This window comes from Manduca sexta, chromosome 27 (genome assembly GCF_014839805.1).
Source record: "Manduca sexta isolate Smith_Timp_Sample1 chromosome 27, JHU_Msex_v1.0, whole genome shotgun sequence".
Lineage (NCBI taxonomy): Eukaryota > Metazoa > Arthropoda > Insecta > Lepidoptera > Sphingidae > Manduca > Manduca sexta.
This window is the reverse complement of record NC_051141.1, coordinates 6,456,777-6,468,935: the sequence shown is the minus strand read 5'-3', so window position 1 is coordinate 6,468,935 and position 12,159 is coordinate 6,456,777. Positions and strand designations below refer to the sequence as shown.

General features: G+C 33.4%; 1 protein-coding gene across 1 annotated transcript in view; it reads right to left on the bottom strand.

Moving 5' to 3' along the window:
• The window catches only part of LOC115446094 (sodium-dependent nutrient amino acid transporter 1), a 28,014-nt gene extending 23,026 nt beyond the window's left edge, over nt 1-4,988 (bottom strand). The window contains exon 1 of the mRNA XM_037444153.1: nt 4,948-4,988. Coding sequence (XP_037300050.1) covers nt 4,948-4,971 — 24 coding nt within the window. The 5' untranslated portion in view covers nt 4,972-4,988. The remainder of the gene's footprint in view (nt 1-4,947) is intronic.
• Nucleotides 4,989-12,159: the final 7,171 nt, after the last annotated feature.

Below are 12,159 nucleotides of genomic sequence, written 5' to 3'. Positions count from 1 at the left end.
TACAAAAAAACATTGTTAGGAAATTGACCTTACTTTTATAGATATTAAGATCTACGTCCATCAATTTGGAAAAAATTACAATAAGCAAGAAAAGAGTTAATTTACGCGAATTATGATGCCAATCAATCCTATTGGTTATAGCAGTGGCGGTTTTTTCATTGAAGCCCAAAAGCCTGGCTTCTACTTGGAAGCTAAGTACTTCCTGCGCTATGGGTCGCTGCAATGGTTTACCTCGAGCACCTACAAATACACCACCATACTTCTACTACTACTATAATTATAATTATTTTAATGTATTGCACTATAATTGTATTTATTAATAAGTTTTTGCCACATTTTCTCTCAATGGAACTGGCAGCACCAGTTATTTGTTTTGATTGGGCCGGTGATACATTTTTAAGTATTTGTGTTTATTAACTGATATTTTGAGTTATTTTAAACATTTAAATACAAAAAAGATGAGTGTAATTACTTGTGATGGTTTAATGTGTGCAAAAGTTTTGATCGGGGAGAATAAGGTCAATTTGCGAGGTTATGATGAAAAGAACTTTAAACTAGTTGGCGAGTGACGCGTAATGTAAGCCTGACTTGAAGAAACTTATAAAATACTTATATCAGTAACCAGAACTAATTGGCGTGTTGGATGCTGCGTTACATAACGTGAATAAGCATTAACTAGTATTATTGGTGTTGCATATTTTTTTCGAACGAGACAAGTGTTTGGAATATTTCTAGTTAAGAATAATTGGAACCATTTATAGGTGGTATTGAAAGATATTCTGATTCGCAAAAAGATACTATTATCATGAATACAGTCATGTTATTTTATGATTTCGGTAAACAGCGAATTGTAAAACTATCTCGCTAATTAATTAGTTACAATATGTGAAGAAATTTCTAAAAAAATGCACGAATGAATGCATGATGGTTATATACAAACAGTCTTACTAATAAATTTATTTTAGCGTTAAGAGGTGATTAAGCATTGCTAAAAACATCACCGGTTTCCTAGTTTAAACCTTATTAAGAGGCAAGATGAGAGGTTATGAATTACAGCTGAACGGTTAAATTTGGGTTTTAACTAAACATAGTTTTGCGATTTTTTATGAGTAAGGCTGATAATCGATAAATGGCTTATCATTCTAGGCAATATAATAACCATAGGATGGATATAAGAAAAAGAGAAAGAGAGGGTTACTTCTCGAAACATCCAGATTAGGCTACAGAATGCCTTTTACCACTTACATGATGTTATGAGCTCGTGCTCCGTCTTAGTCCTTTTAAGTTTGGCTTTTTTGTAATTTGTTCGTCCAAACATGACTTTAATGTGTGTATTATTTTTATTTTTATGTGGGTAATTTGTCAACATTTTTATGACTATATCTGGTCAATAAACTTAATGTATTCCAAGTAAAGATAAAATAAATAATGACGCGTTACAACATTTATTTTATGAAAAACGTCAGTCAAATCAACGAGGTCCTTCAAATAAATAATTATTTAATCTTTATCCTTCGAATGCGACTTATTCATTGAGAGATGACGCTGCATAATACTTAAGAGTGGGTACTAAAGTTAAGTGTTTTTATATTTTTTCGTAGAATCCACAAATACGCGCATGACAGCCTAAGAACGATGCCAGTGCACCAAGAACTTTTATTTCAACACCAATCAAATATTATACAAGTGATATATGTACTTCAAGAAAATGTACTACTCATAAATGTACTGCAAATCTTAACATTTGAGTGTTTGAAGTGAGTACGACGATCGACGACGAGTATCTCATAAGTAATTGAGCGAACTTCCTCACATACATTAGAGCTCTTCAAGAAACATTCCAACTCTCACTGCACATGAAGAAGGAAATATTTAATAAAAATGTTATTAAAAATTTGTTGGCATTATATGAAGTTTTCTAAAGGAGTCAGGATATAATGACATTAAATACAAATCGATTTAAAACTAAATATTTTTTTATTAAGGTACTTACTATATTCTAACTATAATACGTTAAATGATTACATCTTACAATGATTCTTATAATTTCGTGACATAGAGTGCAGACAGAATTTTATGATGCACTAGCTTCCGCTCGCAGCTTCGCCCGCGTGGATTTCGGACTTCAAAAATGGAGGAGGTGCTCAATTTGTCGGGATGTTTTTTTAAGTATGGTGGTATGCAGGTGGTCCGATTGTCCTATCAGGGTCTGATGATGGGATCCTGGTGAAATCGAAGGAAGCTTATAGCATGATTCAGTATTCACGCGTGATGGCTTATTATTAGCGTGTTTCATGTATAACTTTGGTGTTTCTATACCGATTTCTATGATTCTTTTTTATGGAATATTTAATAATGTTAACTTTTTTAATTAGGGATGACTGAGAGTATTATAAACGTAAGAGTAGTCAAATATAATGAGAAAGCTTCGAACTGCTAAGCTATCGGGAGTTACACGTGTTATTGTGAGTCAACCATAAAAGATAGACATAATATGCTGTCGTGGGATATTTTTACATAATTTTAAGGAGAACATTTCCGTCATACATGATTTCTGCGTAGCTTTAACCATTAAGGTTGCACACGCGACGGAAGCTTAAAAATGGAGTAACTTCTCCCGTTTTCCCAACATTTCCCTTCACTGCTCTGCTCCTATTAATTGTAGCGTGATGAAAAGTATACTATAACCAGCACAGGAGTATGACAAATAATTGTACCAAGTTTCGTTAAAATCCGTCGAGTAGTTTTTGTTTCTATAACGGTTATACAGACAGACAGACAGACAGACAGACAGAAAGACAGACAGACAGACAGACAGACAAAAATTTTACTAATTGCATTTTTGGCATCAGTATCGATCCCTAATCACCCCCTGATAGTTATTTTGGAAATATATTTCATGTACAGAATTGACCTCTCTACAGATTTATTATAAGTATAGATAGATAGAAGATAGAAGAAGAAGAAGAAGATAGATTATAGGCAGTTAGAATATTAAAAAATTCCATACAATCGATTGGACTAATTAAATCAACCGTACCTATTACACTAAGATCTGTTTCTCTTTCGCTTTTAGAAATAATTGTTCTTTCATAACAAACAAAGATAAAAAACGAATACATACGCACATCGAACGTATAACTTCGACGTGATTAGCGATCCATTGAAACGTATGCATCCCGGGGCGTTACACTTCCCATCATATAACATTTCACGCGACCGATTCCGCGAACATCACCGGACATGTTAATGAGCTTTTATTATTGAATAAACAATTACCAAGTACTGTCATTATACGATAATTGAATTACGTGCAAATATCAAGAGGGATTCAGCCTTTTATTGACACAGTGGATGCGTATGATTAATAACTTGATTTATAAAATTACAATGATCGGCGCGCATGCTAACTATATTGGGAAATTAAGCTTTGTCATCTTTTATATCAGACAGAAATGTTTTCCTGTTTAAAGGATTATGAAATGCAAAGGCATCGTTTATTGTGTTTACCTCTACAATTATTTCGTATTTTATAATGTTTATATGATTTCAGAATGGCTTTTAGTGTTTCTATAGCATTGTTGCGTAATTACGGACAAAGAGTAATGGCGGATATTTAAGTTAAGTTATATCAGAAAAGCATAGAAGATGTGTTAAATAATCCAAAGGTGAGTAGACCTCCAAAGTTATGCCAAACATTGAAAGTTGAAGTAGTAATGCGCTCGCTGTACTTGAAGATTTTGAACAACTTCAACATTTTTATGAATTAAATGGTGATAATAAACTAGGAAAACACTGTTTGATTTTTGTGAAATATTTGCTAATTGAACAACCTAGTCAAGCACTCGTAATAGATGTCGCGCGATTTCATAATCTCTAATATTTATATTTTTTCTAGGCACGGAAAATAAACCGATATGGAGTGAGGACCATATTATGTGTCGATCTATGGTTTCCATTAACGATTGGTGATTATTTCTCGACATTGGACATAATTATCCCGGCCTGTTTACCGACCCCGAACGCAACACACTTACGTGGCCCACTATGGCAAGGTTTTAATAATTCATTAGGTTTGCTTTTTGGTTTTGTGAGTGGCCATGGCGGATAATTTGAGTGGTGTTAATTCAAATAGCCGTATTTGTCTCTAAACAATGAATTTATAAGGTACCTATTGGGTTTGTATTTGATAATTTGTTCATCATTACAGTCGTATGGATCATCATCATTGCAATAGATGAGGGCAATTGGTAAATAATTTAACAAATACCTTGTACTGCACAGAAAGTTTTTCTAAATTATCGTCCTATGAGGAGTGCATAAGTGGAAAGCACTTCGAAGAGCTCTTTATGTAGTTTTTGCGCCTTTTAAAGCCCGTGATACCTCACTTAACAACCGTAATTACTCCACATATAATATATAATAATAATATCAGCCCTGTATTATATACTTGCCCACTGCTGAGCACCGGCCTCCTCTACTACTGAGAGGGATTAGGCCTTAGGCCACCACGCTGGCTGAGCGCAATTTAGTAGTCTATACACATGCTGTGGGATAATTCATGATACCATAGATTTTGTTTTTCTTAAAATGAAAATTCGATTTGTTACTTATAACATTTACCTTAATCTATTACGGAAGTTTAAATTTGATAGTTCAAGTAAAATGTAAACAATAAATAACTTTGTAAAGAAATTTGGTCTGGTTATATTCTACGTTGCGCTTCAGTTTTCTCAATTATACCTATCTATCTAAATCTAATAACAAAAATGTACGGTGTTTTGTTTATTGCAAAAACAGTTTATTGCAATAAGATATTTCCAACGTGAATAAGATATTTATGCCGCTTAACAATTATACCATTTGTCGTTACTTTCACATTCTCAAAGTCAAAATAAACAAATTTGTTGTTTGTAGATATAGCTATATAACAAAGTCTTTACTCACCTTTCTATCCATAAATAAAGACATGCTTGATGTCAATTCCATTGTTGCGGTTATCGGCATAGTGTTTTCTTTATTACACTTATATTTTTGTTATAATAACTTATTACCCTGTGGACGGAAGCAATTTAATATGAAAAGCAAATTATTATTATTATAATAAGCCTGTGGGGCATACAATAATAATCTATGCATTAAACATATGAGTTTAATTATGTATCTGGCAATATTATGATGGCATATGAATTAATTAACATATAATTAGGCAATATTAGAGTACTTAAAATAAATTAACATGTATTTTTATAATGCCTTCGGGAGTTTAAGTAAAATATTTTTATTTACTTCGAGTTAATTTGTTTCTTGAAGAACAAACTGATCCTTTCTCTAGATAATCCATTAGCCTACGAATAATCTATCACTACTTATTTCTACCTCAATAAATAATTATTAAATATAAAGAAAGCGCAGCTTTGGATATCCAATTGCAAAGTGACGGACGAATGATAAAACTCATAAAACACGCTGGGTGCAGGCTTTTGACCAGTTCCTTTTGAAACCTTGAATGGAGATTGGAAACCTATGTTCATGTGGCTGATGATGATAGAGAAGTTAACAGCTCATTATCTTCTTACGGTGAGTGATATTCATCGCTCACAGACACCAACAATGCGACAAGTATCCTTTCAAACCATTTTTGTACGTATTTATTGCATTCTAACAAACGCTAACTGAAGAAATTAGGATAGCCGAGACTTCAGGTCCGATCTCTGTACGCGCCACGCCGCGGCGCTTCATGTCAGCAAACCAACTCTATCACATTACACGGCTATATAACGCCATCGACGTGTATCGGAAATACTTGGCCAAAAACATGCTACCGAATCCCTTTGGTAAAAGGGAGTGTTGGATTAATTAGCATTAGCATATATTGTTAGCATGCTAAATCACATTTAGCATTTCACAAACTTACTGTTGATAATTTTCGTGAAATGCTAATTAATTCGTGCGTTAGCGTGCTTCGCAATAGCAAAGCAAGCATGCGCGCTCTCCTTAGCGCCCGCAGGAATAATGATAAATTCTGTGCTAAATGCTAATGCCAATGCTAATGCAGCCTGTTTTGTGTTGTGGAGTGAGCGATAAAAAGGCGTAAGAGATGCGTCGCGCGAAGTGACTCATTGAATTGTTTATATTTTTGAAAAAATACCGAATATTAGGCTAATAATATGCTGCTAGGTGACTAGGTACTTATACTACATTCTATAATATACAAATTAATATCATATAATTTTAATAAAATGTATAGACGGTAATTTGGTGTTTAGTAAGAATATTCAACCATAAACTTAGTCCGTTGATTGCGCGCAAATTGCTATTTCTTCACTGTGCATTTTAATTTGCGAAATATAATTCGTAAATTAAAATTCATATTATTTAATTCATACGTCATATTAGCAATTAGCATTACCATGGTTATTTAGCATGCTAAGACATGACAATTATCATGCTAATGAATTTAATTCGAAATAGCGTTGATTGCCATCACTAGTAAAAGGTGCAAAGTAAGTATTCATTATACATCCAACTACAGATTGCTAATCTAAGTATATAATATGTAATTTGCATCACATTGCCGCTCCTGCAAAAGTCGTCTCTTGCGTCAGATCTGGCAAAAAAATGTCCACCTATGATGACGGGTAATAAAATTTGGACTTTATGCAGTTTTAATAGTGTTGAAAATATTATATAAGAAACGATTGCGCGATCTCGCACTGAAGTGAGCAAAAATATTTCTAGAATGCCAATTCCAACTCGGTATGTGGATTTCACGAGATTGAAGTTCACTGTGTACTAAACCCTCCGGCAAGCTAGTACTGAACCGCCTATACCACTGCATACTGCTCTTTATAATCGAATTCATTTTTATTCTATATTGTTTTACAGACAATTGTGTATCGACTTTCTTAAAAATAGTATAAATAATGTAATCATTACTTACATAACCAATTCCATTATCCACTAAGTACTTAAATTTTAGTTCACGATTGATTATTTCAAGAACCACGAGAAAACTGCGCAAAGTAGATACGCATCACACCATGCTAATTAGCCGCTCTAAACAGCCGATTGTAGTTCAATTTATGGATGAAGAAATCATTAACACAGGCATATGGTACACCTTTTACTTTATAGAAAATGATGATAACCTAAGATCATTGTCCATTAAATATGTCCGAGCGTAGAAAATAAATCATAATAATATCAGCCCTGTATTTATGGGTATACTGTCGCACTGCTGGGCACGGACCTTCTTTACTTCTGAGAAGGATTAGATCTTAGTCCACCACGCTGGCCCAATGCGGATTGGTAGACCCACCCCCAAAATTGCTACAGAGAACTTCTCAAATATGGCTTCCTCACGATTTTTCCTTCACCATTAAAGCAAACAAGAATTATAATTCACAAAAAAATACACATCATTTTAGAAAATACAGAGGTGCCTTTAGAATTTGAACCTGGAGACATTCGTCTCGACAGTCCTCTCCACACCCAATTAGGCTATAGACACTAATGCATCAACCGAGTGTCTGTTAATTTGAAATAATAATCCCGTAAAATCCAATCGAGATGTCAAATTATTAGTGAGAGCAACAGTTGCAAGTTTAAATAATCGAGCCTCAACTCAGTAGTAGTAGTGTTCAACTAGTTATAATCAAAGCGTCTCGCTATGCTAGTTTAATTAACTGTTAAGATAGTCACTATGTTAGCTTTCCGTTAGCTTTCAAGTGACAATTGGGAATATAACCGGTCCTGACGTAGGGATTGTTCTCAACATGCGACCATGTAATGAATTAGTAATAAACATTCGTGAAATAGAGATAGTTTTTACTTTATGACTATTGGGAAATGTTCACTACGCATTATCCGCTGCCGTATGTTTGCCATTGACTGCCTCGGTGGCGCAGTTGTACTGCATGCGCGGTAAGGCAGCGGTCTAAGGTCCTGAGTTCGAATCCCGAGATGGGCAGTGATATTTAAGTGTATTTGCTCAGTATCAGCTTGGAGTCTGAATTTGTGCCCGATATAGCGATAGGTTCGCCTATCACATCATAGGACACACACTTGACTAAAATTGGGGCCTGTGCATAAAAATTTTGGGATAAATGCGTAATGGATGCGCGTGCGTGTGTGTGTATGTGTGTGTGTTTGTCATAAATAAACATGTAAAACTAACATTTTATTCCTGAAATTACAGCCTGCGATAAGTATGGTTTTATCCAAAATAAATACAACCACCAACCAAGAAGCGATCAAGAAACACGCTATTACATTCATAATTTTAATAAGGATGACAAGACTATAATATGAATTAGTTTGCCCCTAAACGTTTCAAACACCTTGTATTTATAAATTATTAGCTTTTAATCTGAAATTTTGATTTGATCTGAAAACTAATAATATTAGCCTTGTAACGCTGATTAATATAGTCCGCACTCCACTGTTATTTGCGTTATGTATCAACGGATACTCATAAAAATGCCAAATAGAATTTTTATTGCAGTTGAATGACGAGACGAGCATGCCGCTCGCCTGATGGTAAGCGATACAACCGCCCTTAAACAGTAACAACGCCACACAGAACTTTGAAATACAAATAACTGCGTAGCTCTGTTCCACTGCGCTTGTTTTGTGAGTTGTTTAGTCTCATAATGCCCAGTAATTACGTTGGCTACTCAATTCCTCCGGAACATAATAGACCAAGCACACTGCTGCCTGGTTATGGAAATAGACGTTTCTGGTAGACGTCATGCTGTCATGAATATTGTGTGAAATATGAAGAAACAGGTCAACTTCATAATCTTAAATGTAATATTAAGTATTTGGTCTCATATCTAAGTAAGGATTTACGAGCATAAAACCTTTTTATATGAAAAGTATGTTGACTTTGGAAATATTAGTGCTGGAAAAACTAAAACCTTTCACAAGCGAACCACAATGAACGTTTGAAATCGAGGTTAGGTGAAAGCGAAAAATGAAGAAGACATTTGTCCAGCCGCCGCCACATTTTTTTTAATACTGTCCATGCATTACATTTCTTACAAAAGGTTTGCATTAGAATGCAAGAATTGATAACAATTTTACCACATACTAGCGGTTTACTTAAAAATTATTAATAAAGTTATGACAAAACTGATAATCGTACCTATCACATGATTTTGTATATTTATTCTATCAATCTACTATAGTCAAGGAAATATGATCATACCGTATACTTACGTAGCCAATAAAATCCTAAGTTACTTCATATCACTTAAAAGGACCTTGAATAATGTTCAAAAGGGTGCCAAAATCATAATTCATAAAACACAGTATCTTTGATCTTCGTTTGTAAATAATTCAAAAAATAAAACAAAACTAAATATTGAAATACTCTACAATAGGATATTCTGTAAAAACTAAAAAAAACTGATCAATTCAATTCAATTTTTAAATTGTGGCTCCTAAAAAACTATTGACTTGTTACCAAAGAGAATTATAATATATATGGAAATAGAGAGCCTACTCGTTGGGTTTTTGTGCCAATCGATATTACGGCTGCTTCATACTTGTGAGGTAGAGGGCGTTCGCGATTTTCGTTGCGTTTCACGATTCAGGATTATTGTGTTTTATTATTTTGCAAACGGTTTTAAAATTGCAGAAGACGGCAATTCAAGTATTAAAATACTTACAAGCAGATCTGTATCCGCTATGCCGTCGTAGTATAATATTTCTGACATCTTATTTACAGTGTACTTATATCATTAACAATACATAATAATTCGATAGTAATAAGATCTAAGAATAAGATCGTTAATCAGACAAACATCATATTGAAAATATGGTTTTTATTTCATTTTTTATGATATAACATTTTGTGTACAAAAATACTTAAGATAAGTACTAATAACATTCACATTCAATATTAGATTTACAAAGTATTATGTCTCTATTATGCTATGTAAGGTCTGATAATTTGATTATCAGATAAAAGTTATTCATAATTAAATTATAGTCAATTTAAAAGAGAACGAAACTACTTTAGTGATGAAACTGACATTTTATACTGTAAAACTTTATCTGAAAACTGAAAAATCATGCCTAAGAGTTGAAAAAAATATTGAAACATGTATCGTGATGACTTAAAATGATACAATATGTTATAGTTTTTCTAAATGAGATCACCCTTGTAACAATACTAGTATTTATGTTTGGATTGACTTTCCAACTACTATTTCATTACGTATTGAAAAAAAAACATAACAAATATAATATAATGTGCTTAATTATTACGTATTTGTGAGGTTACTTTGAAAATCTTCACTGTCATAGACTGCCTAGATAGGCTTACTGCCGGTAGGTCTCTCGTATTTGAAAGGCCCTCTGTGTATGTTACCGCAATGTGAATTTTCATCGCCAAGTAGCAGTGTGCACGTACTGTTGTTTTCCGATTCAAAGGACATTGTAACCAACATAATTGCTAGGCAATATAAGAATAACATCTTATGTCTCAGGTTGAGGAACGCAGGAGGGTGCCACACAGTATTATGTAAGTTTGTTTCTATATAATGCTGTTTGCTCGACTGCCTCGGTGGCGTAGTAGTAATTGTACACGGTACGAGTGTTACTACCGTGCTGAGGTCCTGGATTCGACTGAGTTTTTCCATCTTAAAAAATTACTCCAGTCGCAGCCTGGCGTCAGGAAGTTAGCGGTGTGATACCTTCGTGCCTCGAAAAGCACGTAAAACCGTTGGTACTGCGCCTGATCTCTCTCCGGTCATGTCGGATTGCCGTCTCACCGGACTATGAGAGTGAAGGAACAGAGAGTGCACGTGTGTATTGCGCACACACTTGTACAATATAATATCTCTTGAGTACTTGGCTATTCTCCGTTGAGATTGACCGCCGCGCCGTGGTCAAAGTTCGGTTATGAAGAAGAAATTAATCAATCATCGCTGTTTATGTGTGGTCGATTGCTTTTCGTCATTCAATTGCAAAAAATAAAAAACAGGTGCACTTGGTACACAACACAAATAGTTTTAGACCAAAACAAAATTACGTAATGAAATTGTTTTTCTGTACAATACCAGGTCTATGATCCTACTTGCCTACTAATTTTATACACGTGAAAGTATATGCGCGGAATATAAACTATAATTGATAAACCTCTAAATAAAAATTCGGCTCACAGACGAACCAAGCCCTAAATTAAGACGATATGAGCTGTTTTTATGCAATAAAAATGCACAATGGGATATTTATTCCCAGAAAATTCTTTAACGCAGGCGTGAACGAGAAAAATATAATTATATATTTGAACACTGTAAAATTCGAAATACTTGTGTAAATTTTTTTTTTTTTCCAGTAATATTTAAAGTGTGTCAATAATAAACTATCGTTTAATGTCTGAAAATACCTGTGACAAATAATAATTAACATTGATATTTATAATATGCTAAAACATTCTCAATTGTTAAACTATATTTTTATTACAATTGATTTAACTTAATGTAATTGTTTTGTATTTCGATAATCATTTTATTATTCAGCTTAATGTATCATCCAAATAAATATCAAGTATAAATGTTCAAGTAAAAGAGGATTGATTAACATTTAAAAAGTTGCCTAATAATATACGATTCATTATAGAAATACAGAAAACTTTACAAATCTAGAACAGCAATTAACTCAGAAACATACTAGCTAGCCAGATAAAACAAAGTCTAGACAATTTTATTTAGGGGTTTAAATAAAGTCATTGTCTTCATCAAAAAGAAAATTCGGATCCTAGCATTATCTTTCTATACAAATAAGTTAAACTAATATCAACAAGAACAATCTTATTCTAAGCTAAACCAAATTATTTCACAAATAAGTCACGCTACTTTTAAAACTTTGAAAATGTTCACTGGAAAAGAAATTAACATCAAGTTTACAATGTTCATTATACTTGTCCATAGAAAAAGGAACTATAAAGATTAGCATTAATTAAAACATACTCTCTTCGTCATGCGAAGGTTTTTTTATTTATGATATAAAAAATATTTTATGTCGATATCAAACAGATTAAATTAACAATTGGTTAAATAAGAAAGATAAAATAATTTTAATAAGAACTTATTTAAAACAGGTCTATGAAACCGGGCAGTAATCAACAGCGCAATGCGTATGCAATAC